At 37.9% G+C, this 25,415-nt stretch overlaps 1 protein-coding gene across 1 annotated transcript in view; it reads right to left on the bottom strand.

Moving 5' to 3' along the window:
• The window catches only part of LOC134789784 (voltage-dependent calcium channel subunit alpha-2/delta-3), a 121,061-nt gene extending 96,202 nt beyond the window's left edge, over window positions 1–24,859 (bottom strand). The window contains exon 1 of the mRNA XM_063760431.1: window positions 24,110–24,859. Coding sequence (XP_063616501.1) covers window positions 24,110–24,207 — 98 coding nt within the window. The 5' untranslated portion in view covers window positions 24,208–24,859. The remainder of the gene's footprint in view (window positions 1–24,109) is intronic.
• Between the last annotated feature and the right edge of the window lie 556 nt (window positions 24,860–25,415).

The raw sequence follows: 25,415 nt of genomic DNA, 5'->3' as shown, positions 1-25,415 counted from the left end.
TCTTGAAATAAGTGCTCGCTTCAATAAAAATCTGTTACTGACTTCATATGTTATTGTTAGGATTAGGGCTCCAAGCAGGAAAGAAAAGCTAGTTTTAACACCAAATAAAAGTTTATTAATCTCAAGCAAGACTACATAGTAATGGCGTCTCATACAATAAAAAGAACACCTACATTTGTTTTTATATTGTCTCCGTTGGTTATATCCTCGAAGTATATTGACAATCAAATATCATAATGTCTCTTTACTTTTTTGTTGACATTAACAGTTATTATTCTCAGTGCATCTCGGTCGCACTTATTTCTTGATGCAAGCACGATAAATACAAGACATAACACCGTTTTTAAATCCGAGTACACTTCCTGCCATATCCAACCCAGTGTAAGGGCCCGATTCGGATTTTGAAATAGACATAGTCTATTAGATCTCTTTTAGACATCACCAAGATACGATAACGATATGTTTAAGATCTAACCTGTCAAATTTGACATTTGCGCGATTCTGGAGATACTCTTGAACGATTTCCACAGGATATGACTTAGAGATCCAATTCACATCTAATAGATATCTTACTCTATCTAACGTAAAAGTGACATTGGTTGCCTGAATTGCGCTGCAAAAGAGAACTAGTTGATATCTAAATTATAACGTATCTAGAATGGATCTAGTAAGTGTCGTCTCTTGTGAATATCTTGAAGTTCGAATACGGCAGTATATTTTTAGTACAGTGAGTACCGGGAATCTACTCGGCGGGTATCTGTTCGTAGTCGCTTTCCTCTACAAAGCGAGAAATCGTTGGGATCGGCTACGAGGGTAGTGCTACGAAAACGTTGACAGTAAATGCGTTGATGCTACGCCGTAGCTCGTAGCGGGAACTCCCTTCAATGTAGCGAACGCCTCGTACATCGTATTCTAGTACGATTACGAATCATGCATAGCAGGAAGTTATAGAAAACCAAAATTTAACATCGTGTTTATTTTTAGTTTCGTTTCTATTCAAATTATTTGCGCAAAATCGTTTAATCACCCATGCATAGATAATATGGGCATATTCATTGTACCATATACTTTTTTTCGAAAATCCATCAACTTTTGGGTTATTTCTACTCAGAATCACGAGGACTATCGATTTAAGTTTTGTAACGCATTTTCACATACATTTTATATGGACCGTTACAAAACTGACACCCAAAATTTGTATGAAAACTGAGGACACTTTTTTCTTAGTCTCATTCAATAGTACTCGTAATTCTGAGTCTAAATAACCCAAAAGTTGATGGTAAATGGTACCATTTTTTCTGAAAACCCCCATATAAGTATTGCCCACATACCTAATCATATCAATTACACCGTATAATATTTTTATTATACCATTATGTGCAATACATGTGTTTATGTTGGAGTAATCGGTTTAGAGCGGGAGGTTCGTAAACCGATTTGCGTTCCACTTGAATTCCTACGGGTGCTCGAGTCTCAGATTAAAACTAAACTTTGAATTTTAATTTGGAAACTTAGTCACGTGGGGATATATGTATGCAAAACGTTTCTAAAGGATAGTGATTGATAGTTGAGAGTATAATATACAATTTATATAAAAGATATCACGCGAAGGGTTGATCGGTTTAGCCGTTTTTGAGTTGTTGCAAATGTTATTTCTTCTTATTAAAAGGTTGGACGCCTGACTTTTTGTGACAGACGGGCTAATATAGAATTGTACACGAAACATGGTCCACTAGCCCTTGGCTGGTTTTGTATATACCTACATATAAATACGACCAAATTTTTTTAATGCCTCTTAATTAATTCAATTTTAGCATTAAGGTTGACTAGCTAGACCGGGCCGTGCCCGGACCGAGGCCTCCGACATGTCATTTACTATGACGGGTGATCGGTGACCACGTGGTGCTTTCCATAGAAAACGAAGCTTCGGAAGCTCCTGCCCGGCCACGGCCCGGTCTAACGTGAGTCATCCTTTAATTAGTTTTTAGGGTTCCGTACCCAAAGGGTAAAACGGGACCCTATTACTAAGACTTCGCTGTCCGTCCGTCCGTCCGTCCGTCTGTCACCAGGCTGTATCTCACGAACCGTGATAGCTAGATAGTTGAAATTTTCACAGATGATGTATTTCTGGTTGCCGCTATAACAACAAATACTAAAAACAGAATAAAATAAAGATTTAAATGGGGCTCCCATACAACAAACGTGATTTTTGACCAAAGTTAAGCAACGTCGGGAGTGGTCAGTATTTGGATGGGTGAACGTTTTTTTTTTTGCTTTTTTTTTGTTTTTTTTTTTTTTGCATTATGGTACGGAACCCTTCGTACGCGAGTCCGACTCGCACTTGCCCGGTTTTTTTAAGACACGCAACAAGCAACAATCAGAAGGGCAACCTTACTACAACGTCGATAAATATATGAACCAAGTCCAGAGTGTTACTTGCGATGATAGTATAAATAGATAGATCGAAGAAAAAAGCGTGAAATATACGCAATTTAACATGCATTGGCGGTTCGCATATTTTCGAGCGCCATTTGCGCACTAAATGGTTTATTATATACCGCCAAACGGGGAGAATAGGGATGTCGGGGTGTATAAGGAATGAAATTTACCTGACAATTTCCCAAACCTGTCTTGACACATTTGGAAAATTAATATCTTTTATTTAAAAGGGATTATATTGACGTCAAGTCCCATAAGACCCTAGGAAGAATTTACGAACTCGTTAAATAATATACTTATTTATTGTAGAAATATAGATAAGTAGTGATTTATATAATATACGTACTTTTTATTCTCGTATTTGCTTTTTTATTGAAATGATACAACTGATGAACACCATGATATCATGGCATTTCAAACTGTTTTGTGAAGATGTTTTTTGGAATACTATAATACTAAATTAAAAAGTTGTTTATATAGTGTACCTCGTCGCTTTCGATAACGGCGACCCTAAATAAACATTATGGCCTGGCATTAGGCCGAACTTCCTCGTAAATATTACTCTTTACAAGTGCCTAAACCTAATATCACTCAATAATTGCCACTTAACTCAGCGAGTGCAGCCAAGTATCGAATGTTTACAAAGTACTGAGTGCAAGACAGTGTCAAAGAGCATTGTGCATGTGCATACGTCATCAAGCTGCCGAGTGCAGAAAGGATGCATAGCCTTGCTGCCATTGTCTGTTTGTTAATGTTTAGCAACTGACTTGGTTGCGCGAGTTGGTTGAGTTTTGAGGTAATTAAATTACATATATGAGATTTTTGTCCAATATAATATATAATATACTTATAAAGCTGACTGAGCCAAAACTTTCTTCTCTATATGTATTTAATACTTACTAAGTCTAAAGCATTTATTGCTAAAAAGTATGCAACTTACTATATCTTTCTAATCTATTTAGTTTTGTCTATTTAAAATGTTCAAGTATGGTTGGTTTTTTTATGTTCGTGCCTCCTTTACATGCAACGACGCTATCACAAATGTAACTGCATCAGCTGAATATATCTTCCATAGTTATCACGACGTTACTCTAACGTCAGCTGACTTCAACTATAGAGAGGCCTGCTAAAGTTAGTTCATTAAAGACAGCGGGGAACGATGATATCTCGGTTGCAGCGAGTCGATAACGGTTGTTTTATTAATCAGTGTCGGCGAGCTAGCAGACGGGGCGTCAGACGCGCTGCGCCCTTACGTAAGCCAGCCTCCGTAGTACGCGGACCACCCGCGCCCCCGGCGACCCCTTAAACCCCCTCCTCCCGCCCCGCGCCCTGCCCTCTCCAGCTAGATCAATACCGAAGCCGGCGCCTTTGACATGTGACCCGCGTGCCGCTCAGCAAATATTTACGTTGTGGAAACAGATCATAAGTTCTACAGTTCGAGTCGACTGTTTGTGCGGCCCGCGTTCGCAAACGTGCGATAAAAACGAATTTAATTGACAATCGTCTGTTTTATGAATTAATTTTGGTATTGGTTTTTAGGAGCGTAGACTGAGCTGAGCTGTCTCATTTAAGTAGACAGCTGTCTTAAATAATTAAAAAATATAAAAATGTAACTAGGAATCTTAATAAGACAGCGGGGTGTAGGAGTATAATTATGAATACTTGGCGCACATACTGGTACTCGATCAGAGGTCTTATTTATCTAATAGGCGAGTAAAGGATGACTCACGTTAGACCGAGCCGTGTCCGGGCCGGAGTTTCCGGAGCTTACTTTTCTATGACAGATGACCGTGATCACGTGATGCCTGCATATAAAACGAAGCTCCGGCCCGGACATGGCCCGGTCTAACGTGAGTCATCCTTTATGCCGTCGTCTCGTCTACGTCTAATAACAGTCCGGGAGTCTATCGCCTGCTATTTATGGATCCACTTATAACAACGTCGTATGCTGATTGGCTGGTGATCTGTCTTAAATTCAACGCTTTACAGCCTAGCCTACTTCAGTATCTTGGTTCAGTATCTTGGTTGAAAATCATCTAATCCAAAGATTTTATGTTGCTTTGAAAGCTTTGAATTTAAGTTACGTAGATTTGTTTCAGTCAAAGTTAGATATTACATCAGTTTTGTAGAGAAGTCGTTTTCAAATTATATTATTATCAAGATCAAGAAAATACTGACCACGTTTTAACGATTTAATTGTAAATAAATGTGTTGTATGTATTTTAAAATAAATTAAGCGTAACTTGCTTGCAATGCTCTCTTTATAGAAATAATAAACCGGACGGAATTTGTTGTTATAGCGGCAACAGAAATACATCATCTGTGAAATTTTCAACTGCCTAGCTATCACGGTTCATGAGATACAGCCTGGTGACAGACGGACGGACGGACGGACAGCGGAGTCTTAGTAATAGGGTCCCGTTTTTACCCTTTGGGTACGGAACCCTAAAAAGGAGTTCATAAAAGAATAAAATAAGCGTTCGTTTATTGAAATATAATCATGTTATTCATAATATAATTATTTTTGATACCATGTAGCGACTCATCCATCATATTGTAATAAATGAATGGATCACCCAAAAGTTCTACTTGTTGGTAATGTTGGTAGAGCGCTAGGTGGGAGTAAAATCAAGTTAAACGTTTCACCTATCTGCAATATACATAGATGATATACTTATAAGTACTCTAGACATTTGTACAGATTTTGGAGAAAAATGCATTAAAAATGTAAGGGCAACATTCACTAATTTTTTTTATAGTTTCGTGAAAAATCCAAAAGTCCCCAACGGAGCTAGGATATATTTGTCCGTATTAAGTAGTCAGGTAGTATGTTGACCGTCAGGAAAAGAGTCATAACCAGATTTAGGCCATGGTAAACTTTTTTTTAATAAAGTTTTTTTCAAAAAGTGCAACTTTACATAGCTGTTTAGCGTTCGCAAAGGTGTTTTTTGCAAACTAATGCTTTTTACTTTTCTAGCTTTTTTAAATTTAATTCTGACCCTAACCGATAGAGCCACACCAAAGAGTTTGGCTGTTCAAAAACTTTATATAATTTTTATTTTGCCATTAAACATTTATATTACGTACAAAAAGTATTGTTACAAGATGTAAAGTAAATATTTATTAGTTATTATGTAAATAAAACTTTATATAATACGATGTTTCACTAAAAAACGTTTTTATTATTTGGCTGAATGGAACTATCATGCTAACATTGTCGTTAACAGAAAAAAAATAAAAATTAAAAAGTAAAACCGGCTCCCGCCATTTTCACTTAAAAAGTTGTATCAAAATAATTAACTTAAATTGCAACTGTAAGGCCCACTTGCACCATTCCACTAAGCCGGGGTTAACCGATTAAGCCTGAAGTTACCATGGTTACCAGTACAATTTGACACGGTTTAGCCGCTTAACCCCGGGTTGGTGGGTGGTGCAAGTGGCCCTAAGAGTGTTTTTGTATGAAATGAGTTAATGTGATTAATTTTTGCAATGTAAATCAACTCTGAACGTAGTTTATAGTGCTGTATAATATACAATATCATTCAAGTTCAAGGGAAGATCATAACTGTAAGTGTAATACTGTAACCAATATTTATGTATTAAAAAACGACGTTCAATGTACGTGTGGAAGTGTTATTATTTACTTGTCCAGTGTCTTTTCTCTCTCTCGGGACTCGTAAATAATAACTCACTTTCCACACTTGCATTGAAATGTACTATTTCATTTCATTTCAAATGGCGGAACTATGAGGTCTTATATGTATACAAAACAAAAACAAAACTAAACAAAATTTAGATCTGATATGTTTTTTTTTAAGTCCGTTGATGTGTCTATTTTTTCTAATACAGTCCCACTGATCAAAATAAAGCGCCAATTTCAAAATACTCCGTTCATAAACTTTGTCCAGCCCCTGAGGTTTAATATTAGATATTGGAATTTGGAATAGACGTAGGTACCTACTAAATTAAATTTATTATCAAGGTAAGTAAATAAAAGTATGCAGACTTTTAAAATTTATCTTGGTCGGTTTAATTTTAAAATGTCTATGAGAGACGTTCGATGTACCCAGTGATATAGAAGGTGTCAGGTCGCCAGGTCAGCGACCTTTTTGTGGAAGTTACGGCCCGATTCGAACTTTAAGATACGTCAATAATTTGCTAAAAATACGACATGGATCGGATATGTGACAGTGTCATAAGTGACATTTCTTTAAACACAAACGTCATTTTTGACACTGACAGATCGGTGTCGTACCTCTGTGACTTCTTAAATCATTGTTTGAATGGGGCCGTTTGATTATTTCATGTGTTATAGGAAATTTTATGACTACACCTGAGCACTATTCTGGCCCAGGAATGTCACTGTTGACAGCTAACAGATCATATCACTGTTTCATAATAAGAAGCTAAAATTTTAATCGGGCACCCTATCCTCCTAAGGATATCCTTATCGAACTTATATAAGTTAGATGAAATTTAACCAGGCCCCAATTTCGCCACGGTGACAGGTGCAACAATTGTAAAATCACTGTTGCTGACGTCACAGGCATCCATGCTAACAGTTCAAAAATGACAATCGAATGTCAGTCACTGTACACAAAATAGTACGCATATGTTTGAAGTGCCGTATGTGGGAAATATATAGCCGTTAGCCTGGTAAAGGGTTAAATCATATTCAATTGGAATATAATTGCATTTGTTTCAATTCATTTATTTTTCAAAAAGATTCTTAGGAGGCTATAGTACCCTGTGAATCCAATACACTGTAACTGTGATAGGCAAATAACTGCAGATACAGTGTAAGGTTTACTCGGGTAATTCCGAATGTCGAAAACTGTCGGATAATTCCGAAAAGAGACTTTTATTATGATGGAATTAAGGGTGATTTTCATCTGAATTTCGGAATTATCCGACATTCGGTATTACCCGAATACACCTTATTGGATTCACAGGGTAATACTATACAGGATGGAAAGGATTAGCTGGACTGAAAGGAAGACGAATGAAGAGGTCCAGAGTATGATAGGAGAAAAGCGATGCTTATTAAATGCAATAAGAAATAGGAGAGGCATGATGGTAGGTCACCTTATACGGCATGACAACTTTTTTCTAAACATCCTGGAAGGCAGGATTGAAAAAACAAGAGAAGGAGACCTAGAATTACTTTTCTCAGCCAAATAAAAAATAATGCGTCCTATGAGGAAATTAAAAGACTGGCACAAGAAAGAAATGAGTAGCGATTACTCCACCGACAAGGGCAAAGCTCTTAAGTTATTGTAGGGATGAATTTATAGTTTATCCCAAATATATTTTAATTACTCGCGGACAGAGCGACCGATTTTATTATTAGATAATATTCAGTTGTATGAGCTATGTAAATAATCCTAGATCAGCTGTAAGCGCTGCGCGCCGTGCTTGACGGTCTAACGATCGACCCTCGGCTGCAGCGCTGACAGCGATGTATTGCGCCCGCCTCCCGCAGGCGCAGTGAGCCCTTAGAGACGAACTTTGTTATCGTGGCTGTCATACTAAGTTGCTTTTTCCCGTTAAGTTTGTATTTCTGAATAATTGTTTGGCTTTCGCTCTCACTCCTTCTATTTTATATAGATGTGTATTGTGTGCCGTTACGGACAATAAATCGGTGTGCGAAAACGAACGTTGGGTGCTTATTATTTGTCCCTGCATCTGCACCCGCTTACCACGCCTAGCACAACTCTACCTTCCACATCTACATTATGATGATGATGATGAGGGTTGCATGTGAAATACAGGCCTAGGAGCGTAGCGGCACGTGGTGCTACGGGTGTACGTAGCAATGAGATATAGTGCCCCGAGGAGCTAATGCTAGTAAAGTGTTAAGTCTCACAAACCTACGGCCCGATTCGAACTTTAAGATACGTCAATTAATAGATCTAGAAACGATATGGATTAGATATGTCAGTGTCAAATGTGACGTTTCTTCAAAACAAAAACGTCATTTCGTCATTCGTCATTCGAATCGGGCAGCTAGTCGCCGCCATACAGTCGAAGTAACGCTCTCATTTTAAAACGATATTCTGAAATATTATTAATACTCGTAAGTATGTTCACTTTACGTAGTTTCTTTGTATAATAATTTTTAGCAACGAAAACTAGTAAAAGTAAGTAGCAGTAGTATAAGTTCAATGCCAAGTTTCATGTCACATGTAATTTAAAGGGGCCCACAGATTACCAGTTCGCCGGACCATGGTCTAATAAAACATGGTCTTCCATTCCCAGAGTGACACGCGATTACGTCACAATAACATTGCCACTTTATTTCAACATAACATGTTACATGGGTACATTATACCTATGGTTAATAAGTTAAAATATTTCTTTATAATTTTATAATTTTCATTTATATGTATTTTAGCTTAAATTTTACAATAACACGTCATTTTTAATTACTCGTTAGCAATATCTTCCGATTCACGAAAGAAATTTCAGACTTTCGGGTAATTCTGTTTATACTACTGGCAACACAGGATAGCGCTATGGACATTTGACAATTCGGATCTAGATAACTTCATGCCCTGACCGTCATCCTTGTCGAACGCGTGTTAATTGTTATTTCCTTCTCGCTCAGTGTCAGCAGTCGCAGTGTTTTCCAAACTTTTCACGTCGTAAGCTTGGTAATTAATGTGTAACTGTGAATTAGATTTTTAAACGTTTGTCTTGTATAGATAAATAAAGTTTAATTTAATACATTAGATTTGTTTTATTTTACTATGTTTCTACATGAATAACTTAAAATTAATGCCGTTAAAATAATTTTCACCGTTGGTTAAAATTCTCCCACATTTCAAAAACAGCATGATGACGTAGGCGCGTGTCAGTTAGGTCATACGCGAATCTCGGAATGGAGTACCAGGCGGAGTATATTATTATACCATGCGCCGGACGATATCAGCCTGTCAGTTGTTCGGAGCTGTCAAATTTTGCGTTTAAACTGGTACTGGCGGACTGGTAATCAGCGGGCCCCTTAAGCATATCGTTTTAAAATGAAAGTGTAAATTTGATTGTATGGGAGCGCCTTTTTGGTCGCGGGTCCGTGTGACTCTTAATGCAGTTTAGAAGCATATTCCGTTTTGACAAATATGATGTAGGTAAATTTGAGTTTAATCTCAATTAAATTTAAATAATGAAATTTTAGTTAAACTAGTGGATATATATTGTGTTCTATAGTAAATATATCATCCTCCTCACGTTATTTCGGCATTTGCCACGGCTCATGGGAGCCTAGGTCCGCTTGACAACTAATCCCAAGAATTGGCAAATGCACTAATTTTTACAAAAGCGACTGCCATGTGACCTTCCAACCCAGAGGGTAAAGTAGGCCTTATCGGGATTAGTCCGATGTTTTTCCTTCACTGAAAATATCAAATGATATTTCGTACATAAGTTCCGAAAAACTCATTGGCAAGGTTGAAGAAATATAAAGTGAGCTGATCTCTCGAACAAGTTTGAACAAGATCGGCTCTCTTTATATTTCGTCAACTTTACGAGCCGGGGTTTGAACCCGCGACCTTCGGATTGAAAGTCGCACGCTCTTACCGCTAGGCCACCAGCGCTCTCTTATAGTTAATAGGTAAATACAACCATAAAGAAATATAAGTAAGGAAAGAGTGGTAACTCCATACATCAGTTTTCTTACCAAAACGCAAGTTATTTCGTAGTCGACATCTAGCGTCAAGTAGCGGAATTTATCAGTACCTACTGCTGGTCAACAATAGATGTCGCGAAGAACTAAAAGTCTACAATTTTCAGCTAATATTATAACCGGATTAACCGGAACTATTTTCAACTCCTTCTACTTGTAATATTTAGTAAATTGTATATATGTCGTTTAATACCAAAAAATATTTTAAAAAAAGTGATGCTAATTCATTTATAAGATTTACCATATCATGCACACCCGGATTAGGTCGTGTACAGTCTTTAAACTTGTTATAGAAAAGCAATTTGATCACAAGCAGTGGGTTTTAATTGGCGTGGAGGCTGTATGCTTCCCACGTTGTGGCGTTATGTGGGATGCGTGGGTTCGTTATCCAATCCAACGCATTAATTAACTTTGACCTTTTAATTTTGATGTAGGTATATGTCACCGTGAAAACCCGTTTCAGGTTTATCAAAGTTCTTAGCTAAGGAAATATTGGGTTTGTGATTTGAAATATAGAATGTCTATCCGAACACTTGACACACACACACTTCAGCTTTGTTTATTACCTATGCCTTTTTTTCACATACATCTGTCTCTAATAATTGCGAAATTGGAGCTTCATAAAAATACAAACACAAATCATTGATTTCCATTAAGAGGAAATGGGACGGCCGTTTCTCCATGCAAATGAAGTCCTTATTTTCCTCTCTGGATATCGACATTATGGAAAATATGTTTACATAATCAGATGTATATTAACCATAGCTACGCCCCTACGTTTGACTTTTTTTAATTTTTTGATTATTGTAAAAATAGGAGCGAAAACCTGATTTCAAACAAATTCTATAATGCTCCTTACTCTTATAATACCTAATTAAAAACTCGAAAAAAATATGCAACATAGGGGCATAGCTGTGGTTGATACACCAACAAATTAATTTCAAAATATTTTCAATAATGTTAATATCCATAGAGGAAAATGAAATGAGGACTACGTTTGTATAAGAAGGCGATTTCGCACGGGCCCTCCACTTTCGTCTTAACATTTACAACCAACGTAAGTCCTACTATTCATGATGTTGTTCAGGAAAATGGGTACAGCTTGGCTGGTTTTAATCGCATCCAGTGTCATAATGGCGTAAGTTACAATTTGGGTGTGATTAGCTACAACACACATAATATGAATATGGCATATGACTTACTTATGATTTTACTTATTAAATGAGCGCAACTCTAATGACACCGACAGCACACATTTGCTAAAGACTGCAAACATCTGACTGTTACTGCAGTTTATTTAGGTATCACGCTTCCACTGCATGTAATTATGTGGCTCAAGAACTGCAAAAGCAACGATGTAAAAAATAGTTCTATCGTTTTTTATGTTCTCCTAAACCATAATTAAAAATACTATGCATTACAAATACACTTTGCAATTAAGTTCTCGTTTGAGAAATCCTTTCCTTGTTCATTTGCGCTCGTTCGCTTGGTATCTCGAACCCTCTTTCGCGAATTATTGTAGTGCAATTCTCTTTTATCCGCCGCCTTTTACTTTGCGTTTCCCGGCAAGTGTTTTCGCGAGGCTCCCAGCAATAGGGCTAATAAGGAACTTTTTCTTGTCGTCGGTTAGCCGAACAGAACAGTCATTTATCACGAATTGATCCATCCACGGAACACTCAACTGTCACTGCTGAACTTTTTCGTTTAGCAAATCGCGGCGTTCAGACGCCGTCACGTCATTACCGAAATTCATCTTCTTAGAGGGAGGGGGGTGAGGGGACCTGTAATTGGCTGTCAGTAAGCTGCTTAGCGGCGCGGACGGAGCCTGGCCTCGCCATGGGGGTACGTCGATTGTTCGACGGCATCATAAAGGCGACAATTAATCGTGTCGGCACAACACGCCGCTAGTCACGGCATTGTTTCAATACTACTGACAATGTAAACACACGTCAAACACATGTACATAACAAACATACGTAAATAAAACCCGGTGCTTAATAAGTTGTCGTTTACAGCAGCGAAAATTAGAATGGTAAACAACGTTATCAATTTTACAGTTTTAGGTACCTATAAAGATTACCAGTTCGCCGGACGATATCAGCCTGTCAGTTGTTCGGAGCTGTCAAATTTTGCGTTTTAACCGACAGGCTGTGATATCGTCCGGCGAACTGGTAATCACAGGGCACCTTAAATATTAACTCCTGTGTGGTGTATGGGTACACATTAATCCAACCTTGGGTACCTAACTTTAACAAAATATTCTAATCTTACTACTTATTTAAGAGAAACATTACTATTGAATTAAGTTAATACTACATAGCTCCACGCTCACCTATAAGTTTCAAGAGACAGCCACCTCTGTGTAGCGTAAAACTTTTTAGTGTCACTCGTTGCCATGGTTACGGTTAGTTGTCCAGGAGAAAACCATTAACAGAATCAGATCGTTTAATACGGTGTAAACGTACATGTCATAAACAAATAATAAAAACACACACACACCTAAAACTAAAACCTAAACTATACTCACGTTAGTTAATTAAAAGAACAAAAAAATTAAAAGCATTACACAATAACGAGAAAAAACTCTTAGAATCTTGGTTTTATAGTTTACAAAAAAGTTGATTCACACTATTTAAAATTAAAAACTTACCAGTAGCTGACAAATAACGTTAAAGTAACCATTTGATCAAAGACATTATGTGGATGGGTAAATCAACTTTATTTTGTCACTCGTTGCCATGGTTACGGTTGCCGGGTCACTATTAACCCTGGTTTTATGGTATTTAAAATAATCAAACATACATATTTATGGAAATTGTAAGCTCTTTACACAATGGGTACTTACACAACATTTCTTTAACAAACTGTGCCATTGGCCACTGTTGTCCCATGGACAACGAGACTTTTTTTTCCAGAAAAAAAGTTGACCTACCCAATATTTCCTTTCTTGCTTCTACATACATATTTAAAAAGTCGGGTTAAAGATATTTATTATTCTCAAAAGGAATTTACAGTAGGTACATATGCTTTACCGCCCTAGTGTTGGCACAATACGTGCACATGTCGAAAATTTAAAGGGCCATATGTACTGTAAAACATTGTACAATACACGTGTGAAAAGGTAATTCGCAACTTGTGTTGTGTCGATTTATAACACTCCCTTCAATCGTGTTTCAATTTATCGCAACTCGTTGCGAATTTCCCAGTTTTCGCACTTGTATCGTAATGTAAGTACATACTATGCCACTGGTGACCGCACCCACCATTACAAAATATCCCCCTGCGGAATGGTGCCGTAGATGCTGGCAGCTTCCTCGCACAAATAATAAGTATTGCGATTCAGCGAGGAAATGCTGCCAGCATCTACGGCACCATTCCGCAGGGGGATATTTTGTAATTATTTATTTTAAGTTTAGTTTTATTTATTTTTAGATTAAGTTTTTAAGTTTTGTAGGTTAGTTATAAATAATTGTGTTTTTTTTTCTAGTTATGTATATTAAGTTTGTATGCACTAATAAATAATAAAAAACGCCAAGTACATACTATTACATTTCACGTCATGATACTTAATAGTACATTACGATACAATTGCGAAAAGTAGGAAATTTTAATTACCTTTTCGCACGTGTATTGTACAATGTTCTACAGTACATAATTATGGCTCTTTCAAATTTTGACATAAGCACGTATTGTCCTTAATCCTGCCCTATGGCGGTATACTACCACCATATGTTACTGTAAAAACTATTTACATACTCCTAAGTAAGTATACATGCCATGCAATTGCGCCCATGAGCATTGAATTTATACTTAGATAATTTACAAATATTACAATAACCAAATTCACAAAGACATTAGATGGTAATTGTAATTATTAACGTCAAAGTAACTTTTGTCCCAAATTGATGATTAATGAAAATTGGAGGTTACGTAGGTGTTGGAGGGCACTGAACTTTCCGTGTACATAATTGCGTTCCATTTTTTAACCGACTTCAATTTCATAGAAGGAGGAGGTTCTGTATTCGGTTGTGGCTATTTTTTTTTTTTTTTTTTTTTCTATGTACGTTCACCGATTACTCCGACATCCGTAGTCCGATTTGAGTAATTCTTTTTTTGTTTGAAAGGAGCTACCTCCGAGTTGGTCCCATTTTAATTTGGTTCTGTTCTGATGATGGGATCCATGAGGAATTGAGGGAACTCCTCAATTTTTAAAGGCACATGCATGGTGTTTTGGGCGTTTTCTTAAGCAACTCGAGCATTTTCTCTCGAAAACCACTAATTTGATGAAGTAGACCTGATGATGATGATTATTTTGATGATAATGATGATGATTTCTTTAAATGTAAATATGTTCAGCGATTACTCTGGCACCTGTGATCCGATATGAGTAACTCTTTTTTTGTTTGGAAGAAGTTACCTCCAAGGTGTTTCCGTATTATTTTTGGTTCTGGTCTGATGATGGAATCCATGAGGAATTGAGGGAACTCCTCAATTTTTAAAGGCACGTGTTAAGTGATTTCGGGGTTTTCTAAAGTAACTCGAGCATTTGCTTCCGAAAACCACCAATTTGATGTACTGCAACTGTAGCCTTACCACGAGTTTGACATTGACATATTCGCTAACGTCTTATGCATCTAAATGTAACTTTTTATGCATCTCGCTCACACTAAGGTTAGTACGAGCGAGATGCATAGGAAGAAAGTTACACACATGCTAGCGAATATATCAATGTCAAACTCGTGGTAAGCTGGTAAGGCTACTGATCGGGGGTTAGGGTTAGGAGTTAAGGGGTCAGAGATTAACGGGTCGGGGAATGGCGGTTGAAGGGTTGCTGGTTCAGGATCGAGGGGTTCCTGGATCAGGGGTTGATGTGCTGTAAGGTTGAGTGATCGGGGGGCTGAGGGATTGGGTCAGTGGCGGGGCGGGCGGATGGATTTAGTTGTCAGGAATTATAATTTCCCAGACGGACTCGAGACAATTCCTGGTTCAGGGTCGAGGGGTTCCTGGATCAGGGGTTGATGCGCCGTGAGGTTGAGTGATCGGGGCGTTGAGGGTTTGGGCCAGTGGCGGGGCGGAGGATGGATTTAGTGTAGTAGTGACAGGAATTATAATTTCCCAGACGGACTCGAGAAAATTCCTGATTACATACATATTTATTAAAGTAATAGGTACACGAATTTAGTGTTAAACATGATCTTGTTTTTCATTCATGCGTCGCGCTCTTAACAATGCGTTAAAACTAAAAATGGAAAAATAAAAACTTTTTACAAAAAAAAGCAAACCGACTTCAAAAAGGATGAAATAAAATATTATCCTTTTTGAAGTCTATGCGTTACCAACTGATATGTTTGAAGTCGGTGCCAAGCCAAGTAGTAACAATACCAGTCAAAATAATCAGCTTTATAGCTATAAATCCCATTAGAACTGCACTAATAACTATTACAAATGTATAAGTAATTTTGTCTGCCTCTTTGTCGCCTTTTCATGGCTAAACAACTGAACCGCTTTAGGTGAAATTTGGCAAGAAGGTAAATTTCTTAAATTGTTTTATATTTTGAAATGTAGTCCTCTGGATAAGGGACGGGAAATTACTCAGTCCCAATCTCACACTTGCGTGCTATAGACTGTTCGAGCATTAGTAAGAAATGCTCTTTAAAAAAACCGACGAAAAAAAAATGCATTGGATTTCCACTAATGTGCCGACAAACATGGTACAGACTGCGCCAAGAAGGTTTGATCGTGTGTTCTGAGGTGTGTTCTTAGATACAATCGACGTCAAAGATATATTTACACTTTTGCACCTTACTCCTTTGTAATAAGGCGAAAAGTGTAAACATATTTTTAACGTCGACTGTACCTACAGAAAGTACGTTCATTGTCGTCGTGTAAGGCAATCCAACGTAGGTACATCCTTATCGAATAGCACCAAAATCATGGTATGCTTCAAAATTTGTCTTGGCACCGACTTCAAACATATCAGTTGGTAACGCATAGACTTCAAAAAGGATAATATTTTATTTCATCCTTTTTGAAGTCGGTTTGCTTTTTTTTGTAAAAAGTTTTTATATCGCGTGTCACTATTGAGGTTGCAGTCGGCTTCTAGTAGCTTTGAAAGCCATCATAAGTGATTTTGACGACCGGTCTGGCCTAGCGGGTAGTGACCCTGCCTGCGAAGCCGATAGTCCTGGGTTCGAATCCCGGTAAGGGCATTTATTTGTGTGATGAGCACAGATATTTGTTCCTGAGTTATGGATGTTTTCTATGTATTTAAGTATTTGTATATTATATATATCGTTGTCTGAGTACCCACAACACAAGCCTTCTTGAGTTTACCGTGGGACTTAGTCAATTTGAGTAAGAACGTCCATATAATATTTATTTATATGTATTTATTTTCATGGATTTAAACAGACGAAACTACTATCCATTTATTTCATTTTTAATTAAAATTCGTCCTATGAACGAGACTTATTAAAATAATAAATAAAATTACAAATGGTATCAAGGTTAAAAGGAGAAGTAAAATTAAATTTGCGAGGGAAAATATGAAAGTATATTATAATAATAGGCCAATCAAATTAGATTTTTTCCAGGAATTAATTCCCAGCAAGCTGGAAATCGTCTTAATACCTTCATTTGGTTCTAAATTAGTGTAATCCGATTGATCCATTCCAGGAGTTGTGAAATTTTTTGCTCTTTTTCAGTTTTTTGCTTGTAGTTCAAAAACGGTACGACTGACGGAAAATCTGCTCTGATCAAGATAAAAATTGACATCTGAGGATCCGAAAGATAACTTTATATGAATTCGTAGTCAAAGATTGTAAAAACTGGCCGCCACTTTGATTTTTTTTAGGTGTCTAATCTATCACAACCTTGCTGGTAGTGACATTGTTATTGATGGTGCGTTCTTTCTACATCGAGTGGTTTTGTCTATCCAAGGTAAAATGAATCTCCCAAGGCTCAAATTTATCCACACCTCCTGGGATCAGACTCGGATTATACGCATTTAGGACCAAATTAAGGTATTAAAATGGTTTCCGGCTTGCTGGGAATTAATTCCTCAAAAACACTTGACATTGAATTACACGACCTTGATATAGTGCATCTTAAGGGCGAGCGGGGTGCCTATCACACGACTATCCTCGGTGAACTTCGCGCGCACTAATCAGCTTATGCGATCGTATTTTATTTCTATCATATTTCTGAAATCTGAATATGCCTGTACTAATGTTTATGTCATGGGGTTGGTATTATTTAACGCCGATAATGTGGCATGGCGTGACTTACGTAGCGTAAGGTTAATTAGCTGTCATTAGCCTCGTAAACTAACAGTACCGGTCGTAATCGACATATATCTAAATAGACCCCACCTATACAACCGACCTCTAAGGTTGCCAAAGTACTCCAACAATGTTAGTCCACAAAATAATGTAGTTTTTGATACATGTTTGTTTAAATACATAATAAGCACAATTTGAAATCTACACTAGATGCCGATTCTAATGTAATAATTTGTAAGTTTTGATACGACTACATACGATACATACAGTACATTTCGCGCGCGCACCTAGTAAGTGCGAGCGAAATGCCTAATGACCAGACATCGTAAATATTATAGCATTTTTGGTGCAGCGGAGTGGTGTTAACGGAATTGGTATAAACAATTTCAATCCTAATGATTAATTAGCGTTAATTACGTTAATATTAACCTTAATTTACCATTTCAGTTGGAATTATCTATACCAGTTCCGTTACCACCACTCCGCTGCACCAAAACTGCCATAAAATTTACGATGTCTGCTAATGACACGACTTCATGTTGAGCGTACGCGAAAACCAACCAGCGTAAGCGCTTGTCAAGGTCGTATCTAAACAAAACCAAATCCTAAAATTCTTAGCACATAAGCGAAATAATTAAATCAGTTCAAAACTAATCTAATACTATCTATAATTTATCCATACGAGACGTCATTATTCCTTCAAGTAGCGCCACCGAAAATCCGAAAAGTAGTCAAGTGGCGGGGCCCCGGTGGGTGGTCAGCGCGGATTAAGAAAATTTTACAAAATCGTCGATTTAAGCTTTTCTATGTTTGAAAGTATATTAAATCACATATTGTTAGAATCAGCGTTATATAGGCTATTTGAATATAGCAATTCATTATTCTAATGTTTATACATTTGGCCAGACGTAATCAAACTCCGGAAGAATGACAGTTTTCCAGCCTCCTTGTTAAAAATGACTACCACCATAAAACTAATTGATTATTGGAGGTAATTGCTATTTAATTATCAAAGGAAGACTTTTATCTTTAAGATTAAATCAATAAAAAAGACCTAAGATACAGTTTCTTTTACAAAACAACCTCTTAAAAAACAAGACTGACCTCGGACTAGGCGGTCGCTCCCGAATCAATGGTCCTCACCAACAAATTTTATACCAAGTGTTTTTGTGTTTCTTATGGTATGCTATCCTTCTCTAACTCGCTACCTAAGTTTTGGCGCTAGAAGAGCGTAACTATACTTAAATGCGTTCAATTTCACCTCTAAATACGTCAACACCTCATTAACCACTCACTGGTGGATGACAGTTTACTGGTTTTCGCATCGACCATTCACGGGTTGACCGCCACTTGAAGGGTTATTAGGGTAAGTATTAAGTAAACAGAAAAATACGAGTTAAGTTTGATTTATTTCATTATTTCCTATTCGTCAATTCAGTGTATACCCTTATAATGACTACCGCAGCTGTAGTCACCAAGCAACCGCGTAAGCTCACTGCATGGCAGTGCATTTCGCATTTGTTCTTACGATATTAGTGTTCAATAAATGTAAGTTCGCCCATTCATGTCCATTTTGATAAAATTTACCTCCTTAGTTTGTCAACCCACAATATATGTCTGTGGCCGCCCCCCACCGGTTGCTCCACAAAAGGCACTAAATGATGCATCACGGTAGCCTTACGATAATCGTCAGTGGCTTAATGGCGTGTTCATATTTATAATATTTGGGCGATCAAGCGCGCTCGGGACAGGATCGGTCCTCGGACGAGGAATAATCGATTTTTAGCTTTGTTCGGCACCAACTCACCAAGTACTTGGTACATAATATAACAAACATTACTGGTAGATACCTACTTACATATATATGTATGTATGTATGTATGTATGTATGTATTTACTTTATTGTACATAGAAATAAAAACACGAGAAACACAGTTACAGAGTCAATTAAATACAACAAAGGCGAACTTATCCCTGAATGGGATCTCTTCCAGTTAACCTTTGAGGAAATGAGTAGGACAGAAGTAACGATGAATGACAAACAAAAGCAAAAGTGTACAATCCCTAAAATAAATGAAATGCAAGTTTTGAATACACATTACTACAAATATACATAAATAGAAATATAACAACACAAGAATACATATACCTATATATATATATATATATATATATATATATATATATATACAGGGTGAAATTTAAATCACTGGCCATATTCATTCCAGGCACTAGGTTACACTTAAGGAATCTATTTAGCGAAAAAAAAGAGTACATTTTTTTTTAATTTTCATTTTTCAATTTTTAAATACTTTCCACGAGTCGTGGTCACCCTATTACCACAAATGTAAACAAACCTAATAGTAGGTTTTAACAACAACATCAGCAAAACCCTTATCTGACCTTCACTAAACCTTATAATCGTTGCAATAGGGTCCACCTAGTTAGTGTTGGCGATGGTAGGCAGGTTTATCAATTTCGAGGGTAGTCTAAACCATTCCGCGCTAGCGGTAAACATAACGGTTAGCATAAATGATTAGTCACTCGTCACTCGCCAACCTTAAAATAATAATCGCGCGCGTACTAAGGTTTAAAAAAATGTTTTCGAACCGGGAATATTAGGAAATGGTACGGTGTTATTTATTAAGTGGTGAGTGTTTACGTGGTGCACAAAGATGATACGAAATGGAATCAGTTCCACGCCTTCGCAGACAAGGATTGAATCCAAGAGTACCATCTCGTGGGACTTTCGTTAATTGCGTCGACTTTTAATCAAATGTAAGGTAAGTACATAAGATGATTCAATGTTTTAAATACGCCTGAATGCAAAGATTCCTGACCTAGTTTTTACTCATTGTTTTTAAGCCACGGACGTTTTGTTAATAATCATTAGTCAGAAATAATATTTTAGATTAAAAATGGGTTGCCTTTGCATTTTGACGGATCTAAGCCCGTTAAAGCATGAAGGAAAAAATAGCAACTTATGTAGGTAAGCGTCTTATCTCGCTGCAATAGGGTTCATAATTGGTGACGCTATTGCAAACAGCGGGAGGGGCGGGGTGTCAATGACCTTAACTGATAAGAGAGAAGCGGGTGTAGTGGGTAGTTGTCGGTTCACCATAACGTACGAGGTTTTTAGGACAACTTGATGATGAGTTATTTCGAAAAAAATGTACTGAGCGGTATTAAAAGAAAAAACACGTGTTTAATATTTTTTCGAGTTCTTTCGGGTGTTTCAATTTGGCCAGTGAATTAAATTTCACCCTGTATATGTCGGAGAATGGCTGAAATGTGCCATCTATCGCCTTCAAGAGGCGTTTTGTCATGCAAACCTTGACAAATAGAGCAAACTAGGGTGTTACGTACACTTGAGTGGCGTTCGACGCAGTTCCGCCAAGACGTCATAGAGTGCGCTCTTAAAACAATTGAAGTCCAGAACAATTGAAGTTATGCTGTCAATCAATCTTCAGAAGGAGAACGATGAGAACGAACGGGGGAAGATGACGTCTGTGGCGGCTCCTGGGTCTAATCCACTAGTTTGCTTAAGATAAGAAACGTAACGCGTGCTGTGATTTGTAATGAGTCTTGTGCAGTAAAGATTGTGAGTTGAACATCGTATTTCATTGAAGGCCCTCGTCATCCACGATTGAAGGTTCTGATGTGCTGCCGATAGTATGGTACGCCCACAATTCCCGACATCAGAAGTGTGGCCGAACACAGGGAATTCGCTACGGAATTCCTCTTGAAAGCTCAAATTTGCCAAATGAAGGTGGACTGAAGGTCCCAAAAATCTACCCTGATTTTGAAAATCCCTGGCATTCTTAATTCAAGAATTTTAAAGGCCTTAGACAATGAAGAAATCTCATGCTATCGCTGGTGGAAAATAAAGAAGTATCGTGATGGAAAATATTTGAAGTGAAATGACAGTTATATTTCATTGAAGGCCCTCGTCATCCACGATTGAAGGTTCTGATGTGCTGCCGATAGTATGGTACGCCCACAATTCCCGACATATATATATATACATATAAATAAAAAATATATATACTCAACATATAATATAAATAGATATATAGATATTAATTCGAAGTTGGTACTTAATCGGGAAAAACAGAATTATCTAAGTATCGGAAAGCCACTATTTTCACAGCCTCTCCTTGAGAGGCTCTCTCTTTTATATATGTGTGGAGTGTCCACACATATATTATATAATTTAGGTTTAAGTAGTGGTGTCATTTGCTTTTTGCATGGAGACTCGGGAAAATAGGTCTAAACTGTCTAATTAAGAACTAAGTCTAGCTACATCAAGTTTTCGCCCTACAGTAGGTCTGGACACACGTTGTAAAGCCCGTCACAGACGGAGCGTTAATATATCGGCAGATATGGTAAGATACCGACAGATATCTTAGAGTATCACTAAGCACCACGCACGCCAACGATACCAATAGTACAGTCACCTGCAATAGTAAGTTACACAACGAAGGCCGCAAAAATATCTGACAGTATCTTATTTGTAGAGCCATAAGAGCATGTCACATATTTTTTGGGCTTTCGAAGAGTAACATATTATTGCTGTTGACTGTACATTACATACCTAGGAAAGTGAATTCGTTAATGCTCCAAACCGCAGGTGTTTGGGGCCCGAACCGAAGGTGAGGGCCATAAATATGCGATCTGGGGCTTAACGAATTACCGCCCGTGGTTTGTCTAAAAGTTTTACGTCTTGCCTTGGCCAGGAAGTGAGATTTTCTTCTCGTAGCGGGAAAAAGGGTGACGTAAAATATATATCGCTCTCTGTCTAGCACCTACATTGTGACAGAGGCGAAATATTAAGTACCAAAATATATCGTAATATATCTTCGCTATAACATCTTAAATTATCTTAAGATGCCTTGCGGTAAGTGTGGACTCTGTCAAATAGTACGTACAAAATATCGTAAGATGCCGTAACTTACGGTATCTGCCGATATATTATCGCTCCGTATATGAAAGGCTTTAATTTCATTCAATTCTTTAGACCTGCCCTTCGAGAACGCGACAACAACATAATGGCATAAGTAGGTACGAGTATATATATGTATATCTACAAATATCTATAAGAGTTAATAAGCGGTATGGCAAGAAGGGTTATCATAATTTTTAGGTTATCTGAAATTCTTTATATATTTCATAGTATGTACTTAGTCGTACCTATAGCAAACAACATCATGCCAACAAAATATGCAACATGTATTAGTATATCTGCCTAAAGTTCTTAACTTACATAAGTTACATATGACGACCGGTCTGGCCTAGTGGGTAGTGACCCTGCCTGCGAAGCCGATGGTCCTGGGTTCGAATCCCAGTAAGGGCATTTATTTGTGTGATGAACACTAGTATTTGTTCCTGAGTCATGGGTGTTTTCTATGTATATAAGTATGTATTTATCTATATAAGTATGTATATCGTCGCCTAGCACCCATAGTACAAGCTTTGCTTAGTTTGGGGCTAGGTTGATCTGTGTAAGATGTCCCCAATATTTATTTATTTATTTATATTTATATAAGAATTTACTTATATTATAATTTATAATACATAGATTGGTTAAATTCCGATGTGCCTGCAGTTTTAGGTAGGTACTTATATGTATACCTACTTAGTCAAATCTCAGGCCTGGCCGGTTATCTTAGTCAGAGTATAAAATAATTAACATGTACGTATCTACAGTATACTTACGTATTTCGGGCTTTGAATAGTTAATCCTAATAAAATGACTAACTTGGACACTCAAGTCCTTAAATTATTCTGGCCTTTAAAAAACCATTGACTGTAAAAATGTCTTACCTACTTAGCATTTATCTATTTGTTTGCTTCACTTACAATCCCACTGTATTTAGAAATTGCCATGGAGATGAAAATAAATTTAATAAATAAGAGCAAATAATGACCTATTCTTGATTTAAGTGTAGATTTTTTTTTATGATATAGGACGCAAACGAGCAGGCGGATCACCTGATGGTAAGCGATTACCGCCGCCCATGGACACCCGCAACACCAGAAGGGTTGCAAGCACGTTGCCGGCCTTTAAGATGGGAGTGCGCTCTTTTCTTGAAGGTTTGAAGGTCGTATCGGTCCGGAAATACCGCAGGCGACAGTTCATTCCACAGTTTGGCTGTGCGAGGCAGGAAGTTTCTGGAGAAACGCACAGTTGAGGGCTGCCAACCATCCAAGTAGTGAAGATGGATGGACAGAACAGGGCGTATAATATTATAATTTATAATATTATTAGTAGGTATTATATACTTACACACTTGCTTATAGATATACCTAATTAATAGGTAAATATTAGCTTAGTCAACCTACGGTAACCTACCTAATAAATTTGATATCTAAAACTTCAATTAAAAGTTATTTAAATAAACCTTTGCAAGTACCTAAACTAAGCTTCGTCTGCCATCCATTTTAGGGTGAATGTCTGTATTATCCTTCAATAAACTGTTTCCTTTGCGTGTTAAGCAATCTGGTGAAAATCTCAATGAACAGATTCTAAAATACATAGTTAAAGGTGTTACGTTTTTCATTACAAGTACATTTTAAAATGTAGCAGGCTATTAAAAAAAATACAATTACATTTAAGGCACTTGTTTGATGACTCTACATACCTTCTTTGGGAGAATTTGAGAATCTGTCGTCAATGAGTCTAATTAAATAGTGAATCTAAGTATCTTACTCATTGTGGGGTATGTCCTCTAACTGGTTTGCAAGCGCGGCGACCGCTAGCAGAGGCATGAACAGCGCCAGAGGCGACATGCTGCCTCTCAGCGCCATCGCACTCCCCACATCACAGGCACCAGAACCACACAGCACTCCCGCTCACATCTAACACGATCGCACTACACTCCTCTGGTGTCAGAGCCGGTATGTTTGTGAGTCATCGAGTGTGTAAAATATCAGGTTAGGTCGGACCGAGACGGTGGTGCGGGCGAGCCGCGGGCGAGGACAAACGTGCCGCGCGGGAAGCTTGCCGGCAACGCGCCGCCGCGCCGGCCGCCCCCGCCGCCGTCCGCGCCCCGCAGCCGCAGTGGCGTTGCGCGCCGATCATACGCCCAATAACACAGCCTACTACTTATTACTGAGATTTATTTGTTCAGAGGGTAGATGGTCAGCGACCGGAGCGGCCCTCGATGGTGGTAATCAGCTTAATTGATCCTGAAACACCTGTAAGTTGGGAGTAAAATTTGAGCGGAGCATAGAGGGTCGTGGCCGCGGCAGGGTCGGGAGCAGTGTGGTCGCCGCAGCAGCAGCGCTCGTGCTCGCCGGAACGCACATGCGTGGGCACGCCGCCAGGAAATCCTTTATTGATTCCCGCGCTCCCGTTTTCTAAGGAATGTCGCAGACGGTGTTGCCGCCAAAACCCGCCCGTCATTATATTCCGCACTGAGCTGATCACGCGCTATGTAATTTGTTTTTCTTTCATTTAAATAGTTTTTAACAACGTCGATCATATTGTAGACCATACATAAGAAATAAAGTTATAAGAATAGGCACTTTCTATTAAATTAGAATGTAATTGTTAAACAATCGCCAATTTTGGAAAAAAAATGAATATTTAACTTACGAGTTACGGCTTACAACTAAAAACAGCACGGTAGTAAATCCATGGTGTTTAGATATTTCTTCAGGCTAGCTGAAGTGTATTACCTATTAATCTTAGATAGTTTAGTTGGCTTGTACTTTTATCTATCTAAAGTTTAGATTCTAAACCATACGAACCTTATAAAACTAAATGCTTTATGTAAGAGAGGACATAGCTTTTTATGGCTATTGCGTTAACCAAAAGTTAAACTCTTATCTTAGAGTAACCTCCATAGTTGAGTGTGCTCAGAGCATAAAAAGGTCAACCACGGCGTTGCATGAACAAGAGATTTCCTTTTGCAGGACTGGTCCTTAGGACCCAAGGAGGGATTAAAGAAGTGGAGCCACCCAGATTTTTGATGCAGGTGGGGGGGGTTTTAAGCGTCGGCGACGTCTGATGT

This window comes from Cydia splendana, chromosome 4 (assembly GCF_910591565.1).
Source record: "Cydia splendana chromosome 4, ilCydSple1.2, whole genome shotgun sequence".
In the NCBI taxonomy this organism is placed as follows: Eukaryota; Metazoa; Arthropoda; class Insecta; order Lepidoptera; family Tortricidae; genus Cydia; species Cydia splendana.
Note: the sequence above shows the minus strand (reverse complement) of the source record. Positions and strands in the feature narration are given on the sequence as shown.